The sequence below is a fragment of the Plasmodium malariae genome (genome assembly GCF_900090045.1).
Source record: "Plasmodium malariae genome assembly, chromosome: 7".
In the NCBI taxonomy this organism is placed as follows: domain Eukaryota; phylum Apicomplexa; class Aconoidasida; order Haemosporida; family Plasmodiidae; genus Plasmodium; species Plasmodium malariae.
In genome coordinates, this window is record NC_041781.1 from 627,036 (window position 1) to 653,781 (window position 26,746).

Sequence of the window (26,746 nt, forward strand, 5' to 3'; positions counted from 1 at the left end):
ATGGGAGTTCCGACCTTCTACAGATGGCTGGTAACCAGGTATCCAAAAGTAGCGAAATCGATTTATGAAGTTAGAGACAGTGATGTATATTCAAGAAGAACAAGGGTAGAAGAAAATGGGGAATTTTTTAAGGTCCACGATTTGAGTGATTATGTAAATAACACAGATGACATGCACAGTTCAGATAATATCAATGGATATTTTGACAATTTATATTTAGATATGAATGGTATAATTCACTTATGTTCCCATAGTGATAATTGTAAAAGAGCAAAAAGTAATGAAGAAATATTTCTTAACATATTTCTTTATATAGAAAGATTGTTTGATATTATTGAACCAAAGAAACTTCTATACATGGCTATTGATGGAGTTGCCCCTAAAGCTAAAATGAATCAACAAAGAAGTAGAAGATTTAAATCCATTTTATGTTCGGATATAGAAAGAAGAGCATATATGCAATTAAGAGAAAAATTTTTAGCAGAAAATCGAGTAGTCCCTGAAGAATCGAGCTACTGGGACAGTAATATAATAACACCTGGTACTCAGTTTATGCATGAATTATCTGTTGCTTTAAAATATTTTATTGAACATAAAATTACAAATGATGTAAAATGGAAAAAAGTTGTTGTCATATTTTCAGATGCTAATGTATGTGGAGAAGGAGAACATAAAATTTTTAATTTTATAAAATCACAAAGAGCACAAAAAGGATTTGATCCTAATACTAGACATGTTATTCATGGAATGGATGCAGATTTAATTATGCTTTCTTTAGCTAGTCATGAACCTTACTTTTATATACTAAGAGAAGTAATTGAATTAGATTCAAAAGGAGAAGAAAAGCCCCCAAAAAAAGACTATGTAGGTATGTTGAAAAGTAAAGAAGATTTACATTTCTGTAGTACTTATGTTAAACCTAACGACACAAGAGTAGCACGGAATAAATATAATGATCCTAATTACGCAAATGTTCATATGAGTAAGAATTGTACACTTAATTATGAAAATTGGAATGAATTACAAATTTTAGACTTAACTATTTTAAGAGAATATTTAGCAAAAGATTTTTTTTTTGATTCAAATTATAATATAGAAAGATGTATTGATGATTTTATTTTTATCTGTTTTTTATGTGGAAATGATTTCCTTCCTCACTTACCATCAATATCTATAGCAGGTGGTAGTATTGATCAACTAATTTTATTATACCAGAAGGTTTTGCCACATTTAGGTAATTACTTAATTAATGAAGGAGTTATAAATTTAAAATCATTTACTAAATATGTTTCATTCATTGCAGAAGTCGAAAGGGAAACATTCATTTCTCAGTACGATTTTAAAAAAAAAAGAGAAAAAAGGGACCTACAAAAAGATACCTTAAAAAGGGTAAAGTGCTCCGACCCGCAGAGCACCAATTTACCCGAACTAGATGACTTAGTCGCTTCAGATGTTTTGCCAGAAACAAATGGGAATATTTCAAACAGTAGAGAGAAAAAGCAGTTGGACAAGCCAGACATTGCAATGGGGGATGCTTCAACGACAGGGGCAACATCAACAACCAATACTGTTTCGAAGAAAGTACTATACGAGTCAAAAATTCTGAGCATGCAGCCGATAAGAAATTTCAAGTACAAAGAAAAAAAAGGCGAAAAGAGCATCAACTTTCTTATCCGTCCCATCTCCAACTCGTCCGAGCATCTTTATGATGAGCATTATAGCGAACACCACCTGAGCGAGCAGCAACTGAACGAACACCGTAGCTCCATTCGAAGCAATAACGACGAGGAATCCAGAAGTAGTAGTATAATTAAAAATAAGAAATGCACGGATAATAGTCCGTATAGTAGTAATACTCCAAATGAGGACAGAGTTGAAAATAATGCTATTACAAATGAAGGGAAATTAGTACCAGCAGAGGAACAAGATAAAACGAAAGATATGAGAGATATTAATGAATTTAATCAATTACTAAAAGAGGCTATTAAAAAAGCAAATGAGTGTGAGAATCCTAAGGAAGATGTTGAATTAGGTAGTGATGAAAACCCCGAAGTTATAAGAATAAAATATTATAAATCTAAATTTCATTTAGATGATACAGATTATATAGATGAATTTGTTAAAGAAGTTGTTTATAAATATATTGAAGGTTTAGCATGGGTCCTTGCTTATTATTTCCAAGCATGTCCAATGTGGAATTGGTTTTATCCTTACTATTATGCACCTTTATCATCGGATTTAATTATTGACAATATAAATATACATTTTGAAAAAGATGAACCATTATTACCTTTGGAACAACTTCTATGTGTGCTGCCATCAAATTCTAGTCACTGTTTACCTAAAATGTACAGAGATCTCATGGTTCGACATGATTCTCCTATCATTGATTTTTATCCTAAAACTTTTAAAGAAGAAGAAAATGGAAAAAAATATAAATATCAGTGGGTTATTTTACTCCCATTTGTTGATAAGGATAGAATAATTAAACATGCTAGACCACTGCATGACACATTAACTGATGAAGAAAAAAAAAGAAATCGAAGGGGCTTAAACAAAATTTACATGAATTCCACACATGAACTTTCAAGACAAATTACGAAATCAATAAAAAAGTACGTAAAAGAATTTAAGGAAAAAGAAAATGAACAACAGACGCAAGATGATACCGAAAAGGAGACAATTAATCATCAGTCGGATGATAGTCTTAACAAACAAGAGGAGAAAAATACAACCCATGTAGAGCAAGATATTAATGGAGAGATTAAAACAAAAAAAAATAATAATAGTACATATGAACATTTTTTCAAAAATATGAACATAACAATTCCAATAAATAATAGTAATAATATGAATCTATTCGGGTACCTAAACTGTAAACATGAAGAAAGTGATGTACATATTCTTAAAAAAATTTTCAAATTCTCTTCCAATTTTTCCACTTCTTGCAATAGTGCTTTTTTCATCCAACCAGAATTTAAAAAACATGTTTCTTCACTTTTGCCAAATCATATTAATCCAAAAAAGGTTCTGACCATACTTGACATAAACAATGAAGAGAGGAAACTTAGGTTCAATGCCCCTGCTGCGAAGCGAATGATTCTAAATAGTTTAAGTAACAACCATCCGCAAATATATTCCTATTCCAAATTTAACCATTTCAAGAACTTGGATGTAAACCATGTCCATTATAATAATGCTGCCAATCACGCCAATCACGCCAATCACGCCAATCGGTCGAATTATGCAAACGACCACAGGACAAATGGAAGTCAGAATTACAACAGGTATAGTAATAGTAACAATAACGGCAATTACAATAGCAGCAATTATAATAACAGTAGTTACAATAATGGTAGTAGTAAGGGCAACATGAATCACGACCCTTATACGAATTCACAGAAAAATTACTGGCACCACCACAACCAAAATTACCAAAATGGTCAAAATTACCTAAATGATAAAAATTATCAGAATAGTCAAAATTATCAGAATAGCCAAAATTACCAAAATTATCAAAACTCGAATTATAGTAATAATTACCCTTCATTACCTTATAAAAATTCTAGTATGTACAAAATGCCGAATAATAATTCTGCTCCCCATACCCGTGATAATAAGAGAGATAATAACTATAGTACCTACAATAACAGTAGTAATTATAACAACTACAATAACCATAATAACAGTAGTAATTATAACAGTAGTACTTATAAGGGTGGTAATTATAACAGTGGTAATTATAACAATGGAAATTATAACAATGGAAATTATAACAATGGAAATTATAACAGTTATACTAATCAAAGAAATTCATACAGCAAAGACGGCGCAAAGTATGAATCACCCTACAAGGTTTCATACAATACGAATTATAATAATAATCATGGAAAGTATAAAAATGATAGATCCACGTCACAACATGTTCATAATACTAGCGGTAATTATCTTAATGACTATAGAAGTTACAATAATAGTGGCAGCGGTAATCATAACAATAATAATAATAATAATAGCAATAGTAATATGCACAGTAACAGTCACAATAACAGTAATAGAAATTATAACGAGGGAAACTATTACGAAAGGAACTCTTTTAAAAATAACGTGAACAGTACATCGGGGGTCAATAAAAAGACAAACCATTATAACAGATCTATGCCCTATAAAGACAAAGAATACTAATTGAACTGTTTTAAAATTGCACACATTGTACCTGCAGTTAACCCGTTAAATTGCTAATAATGAGCGAGGGAGAAAGAGTAAGGGAATTTTATTTTTCTTTGCCTTTCGATTAAAACGAAATTATATATATATATATATATATAAATATTTATTAATTTCTGTTAATTATTTTAGTTTGCTCTGTTTTACTTTACTCCATTTTATTATGGATTTTACATTTGGGTTTAATACAATAAAATGTATTCATGAGTTACACACTTCATTTCTTTTATGCAGAATTATGTACTGATAATAAAAGTTATTTGTATAAATGATACTAAATTTTAGTTGTTTTTTTCAAATATTTTTATGTAATGCGAAATTGTTTTCTACTCCCCTTATCTTTTTTTTTTTTTTTTTTTTTTTGGTGTTATATTTTTGTTGCGAATGTATATATATTATATGTACACGTATGTGTGTATGTTCGCAAAAAAAAAAAAAAAAAAAAAAAACTCCATTATGACAAAAACTTTCATTATTTTTAAATAGTTATAAAGTTTTTATTTTATATATCTAACTTTTAGGATATATATTTTAATATGTACTTAAAGAAAAATATTCTATAATGTATGGGCATTATTTTATAATGAATTTTTAAAAAAGACGGCAACTAATACAAGCTTCAAATTTTTTATGAGTTAAAAAAAAAAAAGTAACATATACTTATTCAAATGTGACGAAATTTCATGCATAGTAACCCAAACCTCTGATTTTAAGTGTGCATATAGTTAAATCCAGGAAATAAAATATAAAAAGAAAGACGTCATTAATTGTTGAAAATGTATAAGTAAAATATATAACTTAATAGTTGCACATCCTAATGTTGAGAATTCTAACTTGCGCGTTAAACAAGATGATCGATATATAAGAAGTACTAAACAAAAAAAAAATTACCTTGCGTGTGCATATGTATTATATGTACATATATATATATATATATATATATATGTTTACATGTTTATTTGGCTAAAATGTGGTATGATCTTTTATTGTCTTTTTAAAGGGGGAAGAATGATATCATTAAAGTAACCTATTCATTCAATGTGTTACAATTATCGAAAAAACAAAACATCCTGTTCTATGCAAAAATGTTTCCCGGATTTTAAATTTGATGTTTTAAAAATGATATATTAACCTAGATCTTTTATTTAAAATACGGCTAAATTAAAAGTGTGCAAATGATTTTAATAGAATAGGAAAAAAAAAAAAAAAAAAAAAAAACACTGAATAGTTCATAATGCATGTTCCTTCTATGATGCAGTTTTTATGAAAATAAAAAAAAAAAATTGCGCTAATTAGATATTTAACCTGATTAGGCAAGGAAAAAAAAGAACAAAAATGAAAAAATGTGTAAAAATAGGGAAAAGAAGGTAAATATGGGTAAAAAAATTCTGATTTTGCTATACAACTGCACTAAACAATTGTAAAAATGACAATATTTCTATTATTTTGCATGAATATTTCAAGTGTCCTAACGAAAAAAAAAAAGGAAAAAAAAATGTATAATATTTGTTATATCTATAGTATTATATATATATGTGTGTATTAAAAAGGAATATATTAGCAAGTTTCTGTATCTACACAATTTATTTAAATTCCCCGAAACATAACATTGGAAATATGACATTTTCCGTATAGCCAAAAAAAAAAAAAAAAAAAAAAGAAAGAAAATTGCTTTTACTTGATTTTTTTTTCTGTTTTATTAACAAGCAATATTTTATAAGAAAAATATTTTATTTTTACGGCTTTCCATAATTTTTATATTTTATATTTTATTTTTTCTTTCTTTCTTTATTTAATTATTTTTATTTTTATTTTTTTGTCAAAATAACACGTATGCACACAACACAATAGAATAGTGCTAACAAGTATTCTTTGAGGAAATTACAGCATAAATATATATACATATATATAACGCGACGTATGCTGATAATTTTTAAGCGTGATGTTTGTTTAAGTTTAATACACAATGATCTATTGTTCATATACATATGTGCATATATATATATATATATATATATACACATGTCTATATTTATTTGTATACTTTTATATCTGTTTTAACGAAAGCATTAAATCATTTAGTAACAGCGTCGTATAAAAACATCAGTAATATTGCGTGCTGATGATTTATAAATACTCCATTGTTTTTTTGTTTCAATTTCGTAATAAATATTAATATTAATCTTTCTTTCTTTTTTTTTTTTCTTTACCTTTCTACTTCATTTTTTTACTTCTTCCTGTTTTCACTTCTTCCTGTTTTCACTTCTTCCTGTTTTTACTTCTTCCTGTTTTTACTTCTTCCTGTTTTCACTTTTTCCTGTTTTCACTTCTTCCTGTTTTTACTTCTTCCTGTTTTTACTTCTTCCTGTTTTCACTTCTTCCTGTTTTTACATCTTCAATTTTATATCTTTTCATTTTTTAGTTTTAAAGAATACTAAAATAAGGAAATTGTTTTCCCTTTTTTTTGTTGTCAGTTAAATGTTATTCAAACATCGAACAGCTTTTTGTGAAAGCTTACATGCTAAATTTATATTCTCTATTATTTTAAATATTTTTTTTGTGAACCTTCATTTTAATTAAATATTCTAATACTCATAAGTATTAATTTCTTTGCACAGAGCTTAACATTCTGTCAACTATTTTTTAATAAAAAAAAAAGAAAAAAAAAGAAGATACATAATAGAAATGCAAATAATTACAGAGAAACCAAAAATAACATTTAGCACCTTTGAGGAGGACTTTAAAAATAATGATCATTCTGATTATTCAAAATATATAAAAGGGCATGATAAAAACAGAGATCAAGAATATTTATATGCAAACAGACTAATATCTTTGGATAGAAACAGTGAACAAAGAAGAAAAGAATCTCCTAGTAAAAAACCAGGTTTATGTGTAGATGAGTTATGTACATGTGGTTTTCATAAATGTCCTAAAATAATAAGACCATTACCATTTGAAGGTGAAAGTAATTACAGAAGTGAGTTTGGACCAAAACCACTACCTGCTTTGCCTCCCAGGGCAGAAACAAAATTAGTTAAATCATTACCATTTGAAGGTGAGAGTAATTACAGAAGTGAGTTTGGACCAAAACCACTACCTGCTTTGCCTCCCAGGGCAGAAACAAAATTAGTTAAATCATTACCATTTGAAGGGGAAAGCAATTATAGAAGCGAGTTTGGACCTAAACCTTTACCTGCTTTGCCACCAAAAGTTGAACAAAAACAGCCAAAATCATTACCATTTGAAGGTGAAAGCAATTATAGAAGCGAATTTGGTCCAAAACCTTTACCTGCTTTGCCTCCCAGGGCAGAAACGAAATTAGTAAAATCATTACCATTTGAGGGAGAGAGTAATTATAGAAGCGAATTTGGTCCAAAACCTCTACCTGCTTTGCCACCAAAAGTTGAACAAAAACAGCCAAAATCATTACCATTTGAAGGTGAAAGCAATTATAGAAGCGAATTTGGTCCAAAACCTCTACCTGCTTTGCCACCAAAAGTTGAACAAAAACAGCCAAAATCATTACCATTTGAAGGTGAAAGCAATTATAGAAGTGAGTTTGGACCTAAACCTCTGCCAGTTTTACCACCAAAAATTGAACAAAAACTTCCAAAATCGTTGCCATTTGTAGGTGAGAGTAATTATAGAAGCGAGTTTGGTCCAAAACCGCTACCTGCTTTACCTGCGAAGGTAGAAACAAAATTAGTAAAATCATTACCATTTGAAGGGGAAAGCAATTATAGAAGCGAGTTTGGACCTAAACCTTTACCTGCTTTGCCACCAAAAGTTGAACACAGACCACCAAAGTCTCTACCATTTGAGGGAGAGAGTAATTATAGAAGTGAGTTTGGCCCAAAACCGCTCCCCGAATTACCTCCAAGGAGTGAAGCTAAATTAATGAAACCATTGCCATTTGAAGGACAAAGTAGCTATAGAAATGAGTATGTACGTAAAGTGCTTCCCCTCTGCCCAGTTGATTTATTACCTAAATATCCTGCACCTACATACCCATCTCAACACATATTTTGGGATGCCGCATCTAGGACTTGGTACTAAGCGTTAACCAGAAAAACGATGTTTCCTTTACGTGCAAAAAGGAACAGATGGGAATCATATGAGCAGCAGATGGACAACAAATAAGAAACGATTTAACAATGAATGAATTAATTATTTATTTGTATATACATATATGTTATTATTAAAACAAAATAAAAAAAAAATTAATAATATAAATTGAGATGTACTAGTCGAACTAAGTTAAATTATTTCTCTTTAAATAGTAAATTACATTTTCTTCATAATTATTGTGAACTTAATTTTTGCATTTCCGTTAACAACTGTGTGTATGAATATATAGTACATTTATTTATGTGTTTTTGATAAATTTGATAGAAACCCCATACCCCAACCTCTAGCTTATTAGTATATTGTTTACCACGTTACCTTTGTATTCCAACAAAAAAAATATATATAAAAAATATAAAAAAGAATAAAATGCAAAGAAACGAAACTAAACGAAACGATATAAATTATAATAATATAAAACGAAACAAAACAAAGCATTGGTGTTGTATCCAGCTATGCTACATAGGCACATAAATTATTTAACTCAGTTATTCGTAGTTTGAAAAAAAAATGGCATACTAGTATAAGCACATATATGGCAGTATTCTTCATTTTATGAATTCTGTTTATTTCGCACATTTTGTGGGTTCATTTTTTTTTTTTTTTTTCATCTGTTTACTTGCTTTTTACTTAACATGATATTTTGCTACATTTGTCTCATTTTGCTACATTTGTCTCATTTTGCTACATTTGTCTCATTTTGCTACATTTATCTCATTTTGCTACATTTATCTCATTTTGCTACATTTATCTCATTTTGCTACATTTGTCTTATTTTGCTACATTTGTCTCATTTTGCTACATTTATCTCATTTTGCTACATTTATCTCATTTTGCTACATTTATCTCATTTTGCTACATATGTCTTCTTGTGCTGTATTTTGTATTAATTGGACATTAGTTAAATAAAATACATATTGTGTCTCTTCCTTATATTTCACATTAACAAGCCCCATAAGTAATATGCACATTTTCCATTTTTTCGCATGTGTGCAATTTTTTAATATATAATTTTTGGAGGGGAGGGGTCATTTTTAATATGCATATTTATATAGATTTACTTTTTTTTTTTTTTTTTTTTTTTTTTTATTTCTACATTTATAAAGCTACGCATTTATTAAAATTAAATTTACAAAAATTTGTTTTTTGCTAGAAATATTGGCGCAAATAATAAAATAATGAAAAAGGTATGTATCACTTTTTGCATATCCGAGTTTCCAAATTGCTTGATGACATTTTTTTGAAAGCTAACTTTGTTAAAGTAAAGGTTATGTGCGAATTATGTATGTAAGCGTGAGCTATTAATTACCCATATGCTGATATCACAATTTGTATGCCAATATTTATTAAATATAATATTAACAACTAGTGCATGATGGAAGTGGGGGGACAGGTATAATATGAATACGTTTTATAAGATAATAAAAAAAAAAAAAAAAAAAAAAGGTATACTGACATAAAAGTTTTTGATATATTTTTGCTGAGACACAAACATTTGGAAAAAGCATTTATAATTTGCAGGGTTCATTATAAAGGCGCGTACACTAAAAACTAAGTAAATCAAGTATGTATAAATATATATATATATATATATATAATACACGCATACTTAACAAAAAAAAAATTGAATATGCTTAAAAATAAAGAAATGTATTTGTCAAGGTGCTTTCAGCACAATTATTTTATATAAGCAGGAATGCACAGCGGAATGATAAGTATTGCAATTTTAGCCAAAAAAAAGATGAACAAATATGAGCGTAATTTGCTATTTTTTAATTAACAACGTGTTCACATGCTATACAAATTTAATTAAAATACTGGAATGCATACCCACGTACACCCGTCAATGTGTTCACCACTGATTAGAGCTCGTAGTTAATATAATCGAGACTAAACTGCCTTTTGGCATACTCCTTTACATGCATAATGTCTTCTCTTGATCTGAGTTTTTTAAGTAGAATATTTAATTTTGTAACTACTTCAATGACTTGACTGATTGAATATTTATTAACTTTTTTCGAAACATCCCGCAAAACATCTAGGAATAATAATTCTTTTAATTCGTAGGAACTAACGTCACGTGAGTTTCTAATTAAACCATAGAGAAGGAATTCATATAGGATATAATTCGAATCGTCTTTATTTAAATACAATTTATAAAAATCCATAAGGGGAGTAAATAAAGCTTTAAATTTGGACTGTTCATATATATTAAATAACATAGTTTCAAATATATTCTTTAAACTGATTATAGCATACTCATAATTATTTTTATTTATATCACCTGAACTTGCAAATGCTTTAAGTATTAATGCTAATGCATCAGTTACATTTTTCTTTCCTTCTTCATTATTATCAAATTCGAAATCATTAATAATAGAAAAATAATTGTTAACAAGGATTTTATGTTTTTCATAAAAATTTTTATTAAATGTTAATATTTTTTCAATGTCTTTTATCATACGACTAATTTCTGTTTCATAAGATGAAGTATACTCTTTGGAAATAAAAGTTTTGTACAGGTTTTCCGTTGGGTTCATCATGATTTTAGGGTTTAACGTGATAACGTAGAAAGGTGACTGCTTCATTTTGCTGTAAATGAAAATGTTCTCGTCCTGCTCATACCTCTTCGTCTTATTGTTGTCAACTTCATCACTACTGTTGCTATTTCCGGTATTATCGCTATTGTTACTAGTGCCATTATTGCCACTACTTCCATCCTCCTGGTAATTCGCGCTGTATGAGTTAAATAACTTCCTTTCGAAACTCCTAGAAAAGTCTGCTTCACCCACAAAATTGTAGTACTCAAAAATAGCTGCTTTCATTTGATGATTTAAATTATCCATTAAAATTACAAGTGTAGAAGAATCTAAGTACGGGTATATGTAATATAACAAGGAAACGGGATATTTATGATTGACAATAAGTATATCTATTACTTGATTATTTTTGTTTTGATATATTTTAGTAATTAAGTCTAAGGTTCCATATATATCTTCTTTACTATTTTGTGTATTTTTTTCACTTCTTTTACAATAAAATTCTACCCCTTTTAAAAGTAACAAACATCTATTATTTTTATAAAGAAAATAATTCTTACATATTCCCATATTTTCTTCTATAAATATTGCATTATCAGGTTTATCAAGTATTGCTGATGCAATACTATTTAAACCAATTTGTAATATAAATAAATCGTTATCTGTATACTGCTCTATTAACTTTTTAGTTGTCAACAGAAATTCCTTGTTTTCTCGATCCCACGTTTTTTCAATTATATTTTCAATCGTCTGTGCGTTATCGGAGATTGGGTTTTCGTACTGAAGCCTTTCTAGAAAATCTGCGTGCAGGGGATGGGGGGAAATACGCATAAATGGGTACGAATACATCAGGTGCGCATACATGTATATATACATATGTATATGCGTGTATGCATACAGGTGTGTGCGTGTAATGCTGCATATTTGTACTGCTTAGCCAGGGGGATGCGTTGCACACATTTTAGAAGACAAGCTCATCAGCTTCTACAAAACACATACTCACGAATAAACACATGAATGAACACACAAACGTACTCATAAACTAGCGCTCAGACGAACACAAAAACATGCAGGCTTAGAGACATACCCATGGAGGAGTGAAACATGCTCAAGATGTAACCCTTCATGCTGCTTAGCATTTTTGATGTCCTACATGTAACGTTAAATAAAAATTTGTTTTCCTTAACTCCAATAAAATCATTTATGTTATTTTTATCCAAGGAAATGTATCTATTTCCTTAAAGGGGGAAAAGAAAAAAAAAAAAAAAAAAAAAAAATATATGTATATATATATATATATATATACATACATATACAGCTAAATAAATAATGAAGTAACAGCTAACATGGTTTACATAGGCATATAGGAACACCACTTTATTGTAGTTTTAAAGTAGCTGTTAAGAAACAGGTTAACATTCCTTAGCTTTTCATGGCATTTTTTTTTATCTTTTCTTAGTCTTTTTTGGCCTTTCTTAGCCTATTTTTATCTGTTCATGTCCTTTCTTTTCTCCCAAATCTTACCATCTTTTTCATTCGAATTGTTTAAGTCCCCTTCAATAATTTTTGCTTCATTAAAAAAGAAGAAAAATATTGTTAAAACAAAAAAGGTCAAATCTTTATACATCTTTCCGATTTATGTAATATATTTTCCAAATGTTCTCACATATTTTTTAATTACTCGCGGAAAAAAAAAAAAAAAAGTAAATATACAAAAATAAAGAAATAAATGAAGAATGCGAACTGCTATTACTTACAATGCCATTCTTTTTTCATTTTTTATTTATTGGTAAAACCTGTGGAACATTTTTCTTCACGTGTATTCATAGTTTTGTGATACACACAAAAAATGTGCAAAATGTTTAAACTGTGTATACGTAAGCGTTTGTGAGTGTGTGTATGTACGTAACCATGTAAGTACGTATGTAAGCATATATGTTTGTACGTAAGCATTTATATATGTACGTATGTAAGCATTTATGTATGTATGTATGTATGTATGTAAGCATATATGTACGTATGCATATATATTTACGTATATTTATATGTACGTGTATGGTTTTAATTGCCATACATTCGCCACGTTTGTTATATTTTAATCATCATTTAAATTGAAAAAGAAGCTAAAAAAAAAAAAACTTTTGAAATTTTTCGAATTGTAAACGGGAAAATAAAATTGTGCTAATTTCGTCAATTATCATACAAGATTTTTTTTTTTTTTTTTTTCCTTTGTTTTTTGAGAACTAACCATTAATTTAATAACAATATTTTATACGCATACGTAGCGTTTAAGTATTTATGTGAATACATACACATATATATATATACGTACCATTCAAATCTAAGTATGTAAATTTTCCTTAAAACCAATTATCCTTAAAAATAAAAAAAAATATTTAAAAAAAAAATGAACTCGTGTTAAATAGTAAGAAGAAATTTAGCTTTGTTTTAAATGTAAGACAAAAATGTTTTACTCTAGTAGTTTCTCTTTTTTTTTTTATTATTATAAATAAAATTAGTCGTAAAAATAAAAAAAATGAAGCCTATAAAATCGGACATCTTCATGTGCTAAGGTAATAATAATCTTATATATTCAGGTATTAAATCTTTTAAAACTCTTTTTTTCCCCTTCGCTTGCATGAAGAGGGGTTTATTTATTTACATTATTTTATTTTATTTATGTATTTACTTATTTTTTTTTTTTTTTGTAACTTTAATTAATCATTTTTCTTTTTTCGAATAAATCAAAATATGTCTGTGGACGATATTGATATTATATGCCTATTTATGGAAGTACCAACAAAAATTAGGTTACAACGTAAGGGAATGTCTCTTGGGGAGGGTATTGCTAATAAATGTGGCATTTTCCGAATATGGTGATATTGTATATGCATATATATACATTTATATATGCATATATACATATACAATACATATATGTATGCATGTATTTATATACATATAACCATACGTATATATGCACATATACATATCCGTATACATATGTATGTTCGTACACGTATATAACCGCTGTGACCATTTGAAAACGCCTTAACAAAAACAAATAAATAAACAAAAATAAAGGAACAAATTAGGATTCAGCTAGCTATATATATAATACTATTATTACCAAAAAAAAAATATATACATATTTTCAGTGTCACTAATTATTTAATATTACATTTCTCACAAATTACACTTATACTATAATGTTGCTGTATATATACAAATAATGACACAACTAATTTATTTTTATATTTTTTATGGCTTATTTTTTTAATTATCGTATACCCACGATGCAGAATAATTATATATTTCTCATCATGTATCAATTTATGTATTATTATTTTTTCTTTTTTTGTAGCAATAATGTGCGTTTTAAAAACTGTTGAAAAAAAAAAAAAAAAAGGAAAAAAAAAAAAAGCATTTTGTAAGATTCATGTATTATTATATTATATACAAGTTCTTTCATATATTTTACTTTAAATAATAATTAAATTGTTAATATTATTATACGTATAAAAAGAATTTTATTTAAATATTTAAGTAACTTTATTTCTTGTAAATGGTCACTTTATAATAAAGCATTTTTTTCTTTTTTTTTCTTAAAAACTATATATGAAAAAAAGAGCATCGCACAAGAAAAAAAAAGAAAAAAAAGAAAAAATATAACCATAAGCATATTTATCCTTTTCTATTTATTAAATAAAGTAAAAATTAATCAATCCACATCATCAATCACGCTATCTCTACATATATATTTTATTTTTTATTTTAATGGCGTGCACTGTTCGTAATTTTTTTTTTTTTTTTTTTCTTTTGAGTAATGATGTTATTACATTATTCTATTTTTTTTAAAAAAAAAAAAAAAGAAAGCTATAAAACAAAACCAAACATTGAATATTATATAATTTTTTTTTAAAAATCCACTACTGTATTCTTTATGCCATTTTTTAAATTCTCTAGTACAAAAAAAAGTAAACAAAAAAATACTCTAATTTTTTTTTTACCTTTTACCATCTTTTAACATGAGGACATTATTGCCATTATTTATCATGTATATAATATATATTTATATTATATATAATGAATTAAAAAAATATACGAAAATTATTTTCTGTTTTATGTAGTTAAACTGTTTGAGCGAAGTACATATATATATGTATTTATATATATATATATATAGATAGATAGATAGATATAGATATAGATATATTTCATATATGTACATTATTGAAGGATCCTGTAGAGAAGAAATTAAGCTGTTCTCTACCTTCTTTTTTTTTTTTTTTTTTGTTTATATACATATTTTTAATGTACGTGTTTTTCTGATTAAAAAAATTTATTATTGAAACATCGTTATTTTTAATTATAGATTAGCATACCGAATATGGAAAAAATTTTACATAAGCACATATAAATATATTATATATATAATATATATTTTTGTACATGTATATATATGTATATATATATATATATGTGTGCATATTATTTTCACCGTTCTGCTAAATTGCTACCGAATCGATTTAAACCACCAGTTCGCTGTACATATAGATAATTGAAATTAAGGTAGTAATTCTTTTTATGTTGTTTATTGTACACATTATTATATATTATATACATATACACACACGCATATGTAAATATATCTACAAATATGTATGTATAACATTTAATATGATTCTTTTTATTTAGGTATAATAATATATATATATATATATATAATATGTATAAATATATATTTATATGCCACTAATTGGAAAAGAAATTTTGCTCATAATAGCATGAAAAGTAAAAAAATAAAATATATTAATAATTTTTTAACAACATTATTTCAAGTTGAACTAACGTACTGTATATTCACGAGTATATATATTTATATATATGTGGTGGTATGTGAAATTACCCTTTTCTGCATAAAATATTAAATCTTTTCTCATTTTTATAAAACCTTACAACGTAATATCGGTTGTACATACGTATCATGCACATATATGCGTGTAATGTACAATTTTTCATTTGTGCTTCCATTTTTTTTTTTTTTTATTCCAAAGTTTACTTTCGAATCATGATTTAGTTTTTTTTATTATAAGATTAAAGAGAAAAAAAAAAAAGAACTATGTTTATTGAAACCTTTGCAAGTATTTAATTCTTTTGCTATTCATGTTTTTATATAAAATATCCTTTATCTTTTAATTTATGTACAACAATCTTTTTACATTTATTCCTATTTACATATAAACGTATTTCTATTATTGGATAAATATAATATATAAAGGCAACATAATTTTATATTGTAAATTATATGAACGAGTCATGTTCCATTTTTCGTCTTTTTTCAGTTTTTAATAGTGAACATATATATAACTCGTTTACCTTATATATTATATACTATGTACATATTGTATATATTATAATATTGCATAATTATATATATATAGTACATTTACATATATTGCACATTACATACATTTCACATTACATAGATTGCATATTATAGATACCTGTCATATTACACATTACATATTTTACCATACTTAATTAGATCCTGCGTATATATTATCTTAAATTACATTTAGCTATTTACAGGTATATATACATTTTTTTTTTCTTTTTCCGCAATATATAATATTACATGGTTTAATATATTCGGCATTTCTTTGCAATTTATTTTATCTTGCTCTGTTATAACATATATATGTACATAGCTCATATACCATATTGATATTATAATATGGTTTACTGTACTTATATTGCAACTTAGTTTTCCAATTTTTTTTTTATTTATTTATTTGTATATTTGTATATTTGTATACTTATAAATATATTTATATATTCCATTCTGTTCCATTTTATTTTATTATATTATATTCTTTTTTTTTTTTTTTTTTGTTCTTTTTTATAAAGAAGACATTTTTGCTGCACATGTTTCTACATAAAAATAAATGTTTAAATGTGGTATATTGTGAATTAAAAAAAATAAAATATCATAAAATAAGTACATGTGTATATAATATATTGTGTATATTTATTTATACATGCATTAAACCATGCACACATGTTTTTGACATTATACATTTCATGAAAGTGAATAATTAATTAAATAATTAAATAGGAAATTTCATAAATAATTAAATTTAGAAATAAAAAGAATTGGGAACTTACATAAATTTATATAATACATACAAATATTCAGACATGTGTAAAAATACGTTTAAATATGTACATACTTAAACATATATATATACGTAAGTACATATTTAAACAATTATATATATATATATATATATATATATATATATATATATATTTAAGTACACGTAAGAATTAAAAAACGAATTAACATAATAAAAATTTAATTTATGACAAGTAAGCGGAAACACAAGACTAGACAGACAACTAGTGTTTCCTTAATATGTTGTTCCCTGTATATTTGTGTAAATATATGTAAATATATTATGTAAGTTTGTAGATTTATTGATGCTACACATCGATTGTTATTATATTTGACGTTCAACTGATTCTGTAAAGGGAGTGATGACGTGTAATTTACATAAAAAGTATCTTCTTCGTCGTCATCATATATTGCAACTTCTTCATCTTCTACCTTTTTTATTTTTTTTTTCCCTTTTTTTTTTTTGTCCATTTTTGTTTATTGCACACATAATACGAACATATTTACGAGTATATATATTTATATATATATTCTGTGCATATATATATATGTACTTTTTTTGATATGCCAAATTAGCATTAAACTTTTTTTTAAATAAATTTTTGTTTTTACCCACCATTTTTTTAATTTAAAGTTTTTTAATCCTATCCTGCTGCATACATGTACTAAGCATATGTTTATGAAAAGTATGCGAAAGTGTACAAGTGTAAACGAAGGTGTATGAGTGTGTACGGATATGAATAAATGTGATCGAATGTGATCATATATTGTCGATTATGATCGTATATTGTCGATTATGATCGAATATGACTGATTATGATCTAATTGGATAGAATGTGATCGAATGTAAAGAAGTGTATATAAATGTGAACAAATGTATACGCTTGCATTTACATGGAGTAACACACACATACATGTACATAAAGCCATCTTAACTTTTTGGTTTAATTTTTATTAATAATTCTTATTTTGCATATATATACATACACATACATATATATGTACATACATATATATATATATATATATATATATATATATATATATATATAGTGAGTATTATTTTTGAATTATAATAAGAATGATAAATGGTAGAAAAAATAGAAGTGCGAAAACGAAAAATTACATAATTAATGTTAACTGTTATACATGGATAAACAACAGTCATGGATTATTTGATTATGAGAGCGAAAATTTTTATAAAAAATGCTTTAAGATAAAATGTTTATATAATTATTACTATATTTTAAAAGATGACATAAATGTGGAAATTAAAAATGAAGAAGAAATTAACAAACTATTACTTAATAATAATAAAAATAGTAATCTAAAAATAATATGTAAAATAAAATATATAAACAACAACTATCAGCTTATTCCATGTATTGAAAATGAGTTCGAAGATAATACAAACAACAGTGACATAAGAGTAAATGAAGTGAATGAAAATAATGCAAATGGAAATAATGTAAATGATAATGTAAATGATAATGCAAATGGAAATAATGTAAAAGATAATGTATTTAATAATGTAAATGATAATATAATTAATAATGTAAATGAAAATAATGCCAGTAATAATAATATAAATGATAATGTAAATGAAAATAATGCCAGTAATAATAATATAAATGTTAATATCGTAAATGATAGTATAAATCATGATAATGTGAATGAAAATAATGTTAGTGATAATAATATAAATGATAATGATAATAACAACAACAGTAGCAGTAATAACGACATGGGTAATTTTTGGGTAATTGTTAAATACTTAAAAAATAAAAGTTCAATATTACATGAAGACGACGTAATTAAATTAGGAAGAGTAAAATTAAAAATTAAAAAAATTATTACTAATCTACAACAAGAAAGGGAATACAATAAGTCGTTATCCCCATTTGATGATGATGAATGTGAAACTATAGCTCCTGATGCTGAACAGTATTCAGCAAATAACATAATGAAGAAAAATAGTATTTCAAACAAATACATTAGTGGAAATATTAACCCAAATATTCGATTTAGAACTAATCCGATAGGAGATGATGATGATGATATTGTTGATGAATATGATGATCATAATATATGTATTAAATGCGGTGCAGAATGTAATAATTCTGATAATAATTATAATATTCAAGGCGATGACGATCATTATGTAGCTAGTGAAGACGATTTAGTTCAAGATGACGAAGAGGAGGAAGAAGTCCTGCATAGTCATACTATGGCAAGCAACCCATATCGTAGCGCTAATCCATACTACGAAAGTGATAACGATAAAGCCGTTAGCATCAAAGCAGTTAGAAACGAAGTGGTCAGAAACAAAGCGACTAGAAACAAAAAACTCAATGACAAAACAGTCAACTCATATGTAGACGACTTTTACTCTTTTAAAAATAACACATCGAATGATGATGTATACTGTGATAAATACTTATATGCAGAAGAAAATGCAAATGATATTATAACAAATAGTTGTGGTGAAATAAATCAGCGTAGAATTGACGACTGTGTAAACTCTACAAGTGTCAACCTTGTTAAAAATGCTGATATTAGAATTAGTATGAATAAAGATCAGAATGTAATAATACTTCAAAAAAACAATGCAACAAGCAGTAGTATATATGGGAAAGTAATAAACTCGGATGGCTGCAAAAATTACGATTTAAATAACTCACAGGAAATTGTAAAAGTAAAGGGGGAATGTGCAATTAGCAATAGCAAGGATAACGGTCATAGCACCCAGGTGGCACTTGACCGATCAGGACAAACTCATGTAAATTTAAGTAGCACTAAAGGGGTAGTGGTACACCTGCGAAGTAGCAACTGTATTAGTGGTAGTGGTAACATCAGAAGTAGTAGTAGTAGTAGTAGTAATAGAAGGAACAAAGGAGGAAATAACTACTCCCCCTATGGATATAAGAATAATGCACTGATAAATGTGAAAAGCGGTTATGCAGACATGAAGGGAATGATCGTGTGCTCCAATATTGGAAATAATGAAGTGCATGAGGATAATTACTTTGGAAGGAATAAAAATAAAAACGTATCAAATGTTAAGGATGGAGGTAAAAATTGTATGGATTATTTAAAAGGATCATCATCTATTCGGATTAATTGCTCGAATGAAGCAGGGGAAAATGAGGACGTGTCAAAAAATAGTAATAACAGTAAGGGTATCGGGATGAGTAGCAATAATAGTAGCAGTAATAGTAACATGCATGATGAATGCTATGATGTTAAAAATGCACGAAGGGATGCCCCCGTTAGAAGTGGCGTAGATTCACCAAGAGGGAAGGGCCTCATGCACACGAATAACAGAGGTAATAGCGATGGAGGTGATAGTAGTAGTAGTTGCTCCCATAGATGCTATAATCCATCCAATAACAACAACAATGGTAAGAATGATAATCAGAAAAATGTAAAAATTTTAAAAAAAACAGCTAACTATGAAAATGCAGCATGTACGAGCAGATGTAGGGGAAAAGGTGCAACAGATGCAGAAGCCAGTAGAGAGGTAGAAGTAGGAGAAGCTGGAGTATTAGATAAAGAAGTGGGAATCGGAATGTTGAACGTCTCTACAGGTTTGTTTATTCACAACAAAAAAGAGCTATCTATGCCAAGTTTGTATAACTGCAGGATATGTTTATGTGAATATGAAAACGAAAATAACCCGTTAATATCACCATGTAAATGCAAAGGATCAATGAAATATGTTCATCTAAATTGTTTAAGGACATGGATGAGGGGCAGATTAAATGTAAGAAATGATTGTTCTTCGTATTCCTTTTTTTGGAAACAATTAAATTGTGAATTATGTAAATTTCCTTATCCAACTTATATATGTGTGCAAAATAAATATTTAGAATTATACGAAATACCAAAGCCAGAATTACCATATATAATAATTGAACTGATAAATGATAGAAATAAAGGTTTTTACATAGTTAGTTTAGCGAATACAAAATGTGTTCGTATGGGTAGAGGGCATGATAGTGATGTGCGTGTTAATGATATATCTGTTTCAAGATTTCATGCGATGATTAAATTTCATAATGGCAATTTTTACATTGAAGATTGTAAAAGTAAATTTGGTACGTTAATTCAAATTAGAAAACCAATCTTTTTTAATATTAGAAGGAATAAATTCATAGCGTTACAAATAGGTCGAACAGTAATGTATGTATATATGAAAAGAAAAAATTGGATATTTTTACCTATTTGTTTAAAATTGTCAAAAACCAAAGATGAGGATGTTAGCACACTAGATAATTTTTCGTCCAAACTTTTGATGGATAGCAATATGCACCTGTCAGGAAGAAATTTCGATTACAACAGGGATAGCGCTGTTGGTAATGCAAGAAGTAACGAAATTGTTGGAAATGGTAGAATTGATGTAAATGGTAGAACTGATGTTAATGATAGAACTGATGTAAATGGTAGAATTGATGTAAATGGTAGAACTGATGTTAATGATAGAACTGATGTAAATGGTAGAATTGATGTAAATGGTAGAACTGATGTTAATGATAGAACTGATGTAAATGGTAGAATTGATGTAAATGGTAGAACTGATGTTAATGATAGAACTGATGTAAATGGTAGAACTAATGTAAATGGTAGAACTGATGTAAATGGTAGAACTGATGTAAATGGTAGAACTGATGTTAATGGTAGAACTGATTGGAATAATGACAATAGTAGTAATGTTGTGTCAAATTGCGAAAATGGGAATGTAACTGTTTACGAAAGCGCAAACAGTATCGTATTATCCAATAACCGAGTGGCTAATAATATTCAGTCCGAGCAAAATTTACCTGATCAAAACGAAAATAAGCAAGAAAATTCCAACCCAGGTAATGTGACAACAACTGCTCCTAATAACAACAGTGCATGCAATAACGACGCACAAGAAAGTGGTGTAAATAATGATGTAAATGATAACTATTATGTTGTTAATAATATGCACAGTAGTAGTGGCAATTGCGCAAATGAAATGAATGAGGTCAATACACACAACTCACTTAACAACAGTAGTAGTTCTATTGAAATAAATCTGAACAGTACAGGTAGTTCTAAAAATGATACGCCCAATAATATTGTGATATACGCGAATGGTAATAATAATAATGTAAAGGACTCCGATAATTATGAAAGCAATGACACAAACAACATAACAGGAAATGTCATCAACATCATGAAGGAGGAAAATTATTTTTAAGTGGATATCCATTATTTTGTCATATTTGCCATGTGTTACCACATTTTGCCTTATTCTGCGGTACATTACTATACCATTCCATATTTTCCTTATTTATGTATATATTTTTATCCATTTATTTATTTATTTATTTATATATATGCTTGCGTTTATGTTTGCGTTTATGTTTATGTTTGTGCTTATGTTTATGTTTGTGCTTATGTTTATGTTTGTGCTTATGTTTATGTTTGTGCTTATGTTTATGTTTGTGCTTATGTTTATGTTTGTGCTTATGTTTATGTTTGTGCTTATGTTTATGTTTGTGCTTATGTTTATGTTTGTGCTTATGTTTGCGTTTATTTTATTTCATTTATTTTTATTTTTATTTTTTTTGTATCTTTTTGTTTCAACAACGTAAATTGCGCCATGAATGTTATTTCACGTGTATATGTATATATGCATGTACGAATCAACGTGCATATGTTTGTATATATGACTGTATATATGTATGCATAAACTTAAGTATATACACATACTGCGTATACATGTGATTATACGTATGCACGAAAAGGGGAACCAAATGATAATTCCACATTTACAAAGTACTATCCAATACCTATTCTCATAAGAACCAATTGACCAAAAGCGATGTAGCATTATAAATAACATTATGTAATTATACAAATAATATAGTGTAAAAGGTTAAGTAATTTTTATTAAAAAACTACGACCACACACACATACACACGCACGCATGCACATTCACACAAACGAATACATCCTATAGGTGTCACAAGTTAAAAAAAAGAAACACATTTGTAGAAAAATAAACATATAATACTAGTATATATATCGTAGCAACTAACAAATATGTAAGCATCTTTTCATATAATTTTTGCCTTTTTTTTTTTTTTTTTTTTTTGCAATCATAAGTTCGTTTTAATATAAAATATTACAACATATATAGTTTGTAAATTCATATACATAAATGGAAAAAAGACTTCCCTTAAAACATGTTCCCTAGGCATTTGAGCATGACTAATAAAAATATGAAGTAAGATATTACATACTCATTTGCAACTACGTCCATGGCGGTATATTACGAATACCAATGATGATGATAACTATGAAGAGATATAGCAAATAAAAATATGGAAGCAAAAATTAGAAATGTGCATAAAAAAAAAGGCCATTATATTATTGAGTTCATTATACATTTTAATTTTTCAAGCACATAATATCAGACTGATCTTTAAACAATAATTATATAAATATCGAGCAAACACATAATAAGCAGATATGATGAATGCCTTTTGATTCTGTTATTATATTGTGTAGTAGTGATAATATGCATATTATTTTACACAAATACACGTAAAACGCACATATATACATATATAGGTGAGTTTTTTTTTTTTTTTTTTTTTTTATAGTCGTATATTTTGAACTTTACAGCTTGGTCCTTCATTTACAAACTGAAACATGTACGAATATACGTATATATACATATATACATATTCGTACATACATACATATACACTCGATCAGACGAACTTTTAATGTATGAAACATCCTTGTTCTTTATTTTATTACAACCTGCACAGTATGTTTTATTTACAAGCATGCTTACATAAATATGCTGCAGAAAATGAAAGAATAATGATGTGGAAAAAGAGCACCCACAATTAGGTCCTTTCATTAATAAAACTTACATAACAAAATAAAAATACATATACATGTATGTACACATATATACTTTATATATTTATTGATAATTAGCTAGCTCGTGAATAATATATGATTACCGCTAATTATACACAGCATTATATTCGTACCTACCCCGTTGTAAAAAAGAAACAGCATTTTTCATTTTTATAAAAGATCGTTTTCTCTTCTTTTGTTTTGGATGCTCTTCTTCTTTACCATGATACCACCACTGCTCCACATAATTATGCTGATTGAAAGGAAAAATATAAATTAGAATAAAATAGAATAAAATAGAATAAAACAGAATAAAACAGAATAAAATAGAATAAAATTTTATATTACAAAATAAAATAATAAATATTTGTTTTGAATTCTGCACAAATATATATGTATACATAACTGTATAAATTTGTGTATATTTTTTATTTTTTTTTTATATAATGTTTTAAAAATAAATTAAATACAACGTTATAATTTAGTAACTGCAAGCACGCATGAATGGATTTATGTACATACATATATATATATATATATATATATATATATATTTATTTATTTATTTATTTATTTATTTGCAGGATCAACAATTTTGAAGAACTCAATATAGCACATAAAATAAAGCTTTTTAAAAGTAGATTTTTTTTTTTTTTTTTTTAATTTCTTTTAAATAATGGGCCTTATTTGAATAACGAGCATATTTATTTTTCTTTTGCAAACTTGTTAGCAGTTATTTCGTAAATGAATTAATATAATAATAAAAATAACACAAATTAATTTAATTTTTTTTTTTTTTTCCTTTTTTTAAAATTTGTTAATTATATCGCAGTACTAACCAAATATGAGAGCAGCTAAATAGATTCATATAAATACATAGATAAGAGATACTTGTACACCATATATATATATATGTATTTATGTATGTATGTATGTATGTATTTATGTATGTATTTATGTATGTATGTATGTATGTATGTATGTATTTATGTATGTATGTATATATGTATGTATGTATGCATGATTTTATGTATGTACATTAAAGAAAATGTCAGTTGGAATACCAATAAAGCTGCTACATGAAGGAATAGGTCATACCGTTTCTGTTGAAACGAAATCAGGAATCCTATACAGAGGAACATTAGTACGTATATTACCAAAAAATTATAGTAGTGCGTGTATACATATGCATATACATACATACAAGCACAGTCAATATTATTAATGTACATGACACGTTTTTTACCAATCCCTTTTTAACCTTTACTTTTATTAGCTATTTGCTGAAGATAATATGAACTGCTTGCTCGAGAATGTATCAGTAGTTAAAAAGGACGGAAAGCAAATCTTGTTAGAGGTATATGAACGAGAGCTTAATTAAATGGAATACTTGAAACTGTGCCTTTATTTAAACTAGCAAAAGGAAGTGTTATTTTATTTTATTTTTTTTTAGTCACACACACACAATTATATGCATTCATTTGTGTATGTTGTTCATATATACGCATGTACATATAATAAATAAAAAAATATATAAATATATCTATACATATATATACATATATATACATATATGTACACATATATGTACAAATCATTCTGCAGAAATGTTGTTACATGTCCTTTTTTGCAGCAAGTGTACATACGAGGTGGCAGTGTATCGTTTATGATTTTTCCTGATATGCTTAGATATGCCCCCATATTTAAAATAAATAAATCTAAAACCAAAACAAACTTTGCAACTATTAGAAGGGCAATGGAAGTTCACGCAAGAATATCTTCAAAAAATAAAGATGTAAAAGCATAAGTGATACACGAATAAATTACACTTTTTTTTTTAACCTTATTTTTACTTTATTTTTAATAAATAATTAAGTTTTTCCTTCTATTTTTAACTTATCGTTACGCTTTTTCCTATATTTTATTTTTATTGTACCCCCCCCAAAAAAAAAAAAAAAAAAAATACTACAAACTATTTGTACTTTCAAAAATTAAAGATTCTTGTTTTTAACAAAATAAATAGTAGCAACAGGAACAGTTGTAATGTAATGAAAAAAAAAAAGATTAACATGTAGAGATTAAAAATTTCCTACGGTGGAGCTCTTCACCTTTGTCTTTTATCTTAACCACATATATGTACTTACGTATGCATGTATATATGTATTTATGCATGTACGTATGTGTATATACATATATATATATATATATATAAGGGCATCCCCCCAATTCGCCCTTGTATCATTTGTTTGCCTTCTTTTTTAATAAAAATTATTTATACCTAAATATTCATGTTCTGCAAAACCACATTATATCATGATATTACTCATGTAGTTACATTAAAAAATGGTATTAAGTAAAAATACTTGTAACTTTATCAATGTAGATGTTAATCTATTGTAGATAACTTTTAAAAAAAAAAAAAAAAAAAAGTCACTAGTATACTTTATAGCTCTGCGCTTCAACCATTAGTACGATTCCACTACTATAATTTATTAATATGCTGGTAGTTATCACACATAACTAACATTTTCTTTTTTCACTTTTATATTTTTTTTTTTTTTTTTCCCACAAGATATTTTTACATGAACCATTTTTATTATGAAATTTAACAAAAATAGGATTTAAATAAATAATATGTAATAAGAATGTGTTTTTTTTTTTTTTTTTTTTTTTTTTTCTTTTAGTCAAGGATAAATTCGCCAAAGCACAATTTTTGTAGTGAAATTTTATTCCTTCATTTGCGTTCGTTTTTCTCTTTTTTTTTTTTTT

General features: G+C 26.8%; 5 protein-coding genes across 5 annotated transcripts; 4 read left to right on the forward strand and 1 right to left on the reverse strand.

Annotated features, from left to right (window-relative positions):
- PmUG01_07021000 (exoribonuclease, putative) lies at positions 1–4,185 on the forward strand (the record flags this gene model as incomplete). The annotated part of the gene is made up of 1 exon (XM_029003942.1): positions 1–4,185. The coding sequence occupies one exon, from the start codon at positions 1–3 to the stop codon at positions 4,183–4,185; it is 4,185 nt and encodes a 1,394-aa protein (XP_028860681.1).
- A 2,727-nt stretch (positions 4,186–6,912) lies between these two features.
- SPM1 (subpellicular microtubule protein 1, putative) lies at positions 6,913–8,286 on the forward strand (the record flags this gene model as incomplete). Its single annotated transcript, XM_029003943.1, has 1 exon — positions 6,913–8,286. The coding sequence occupies one exon, from the start codon at positions 6,913–6,915 to the stop codon at positions 8,284–8,286; it is 1,374 nt and encodes a 457-aa protein (XP_028860682.1).
- Positions 8,287–10,217: 1,931 nt separating this feature from the next.
- Positions 10,218–12,522, reverse strand: PmUG01_07021200 (conserved Plasmodium protein, unknown function; the record flags this gene model as incomplete). The annotated part of the gene is made up of 3 exons (XM_029003945.1): positions 10,218–11,695; positions 11,983–12,132; positions 12,420–12,522. The coding sequence occupies 3 exons, from the start codon at positions 12,520–12,522 to the stop codon at positions 10,218–10,220; spliced, it is 1,731 nt and encodes a 576-aa protein (XP_028860683.1).
- Positions 12,523–18,154: 5,632 nt separating this feature from the next.
- Positions 18,155–22,297, forward strand: PmUG01_07021300 (FHA domain protein, putative; the record flags this gene model as incomplete). The annotated part of the gene is made up of 1 exon (XM_029003946.1): positions 18,155–22,297. The coding sequence occupies one exon, from the start codon at positions 18,155–18,157 to the stop codon at positions 22,295–22,297; it is 4,143 nt and encodes a 1,380-aa protein (XP_028860684.1).
- A 2,728-nt stretch (positions 22,298–25,025) lies between these two features.
- Positions 25,026–25,784, forward strand: PmUG01_07021400 (small nuclear ribonucleoprotein Sm D3, putative; the record flags this gene model as incomplete). The annotated part of the gene is made up of 3 exons (XM_029003947.1): positions 25,026–25,121; positions 25,254–25,334; positions 25,611–25,784. The coding sequence occupies 3 exons, from the start codon at positions 25,026–25,028 to the stop codon at positions 25,782–25,784; spliced, it is 351 nt and encodes a 116-aa protein (XP_028860685.1).
- Positions 25,785–26,746: the final 962 nt, after the last annotated feature.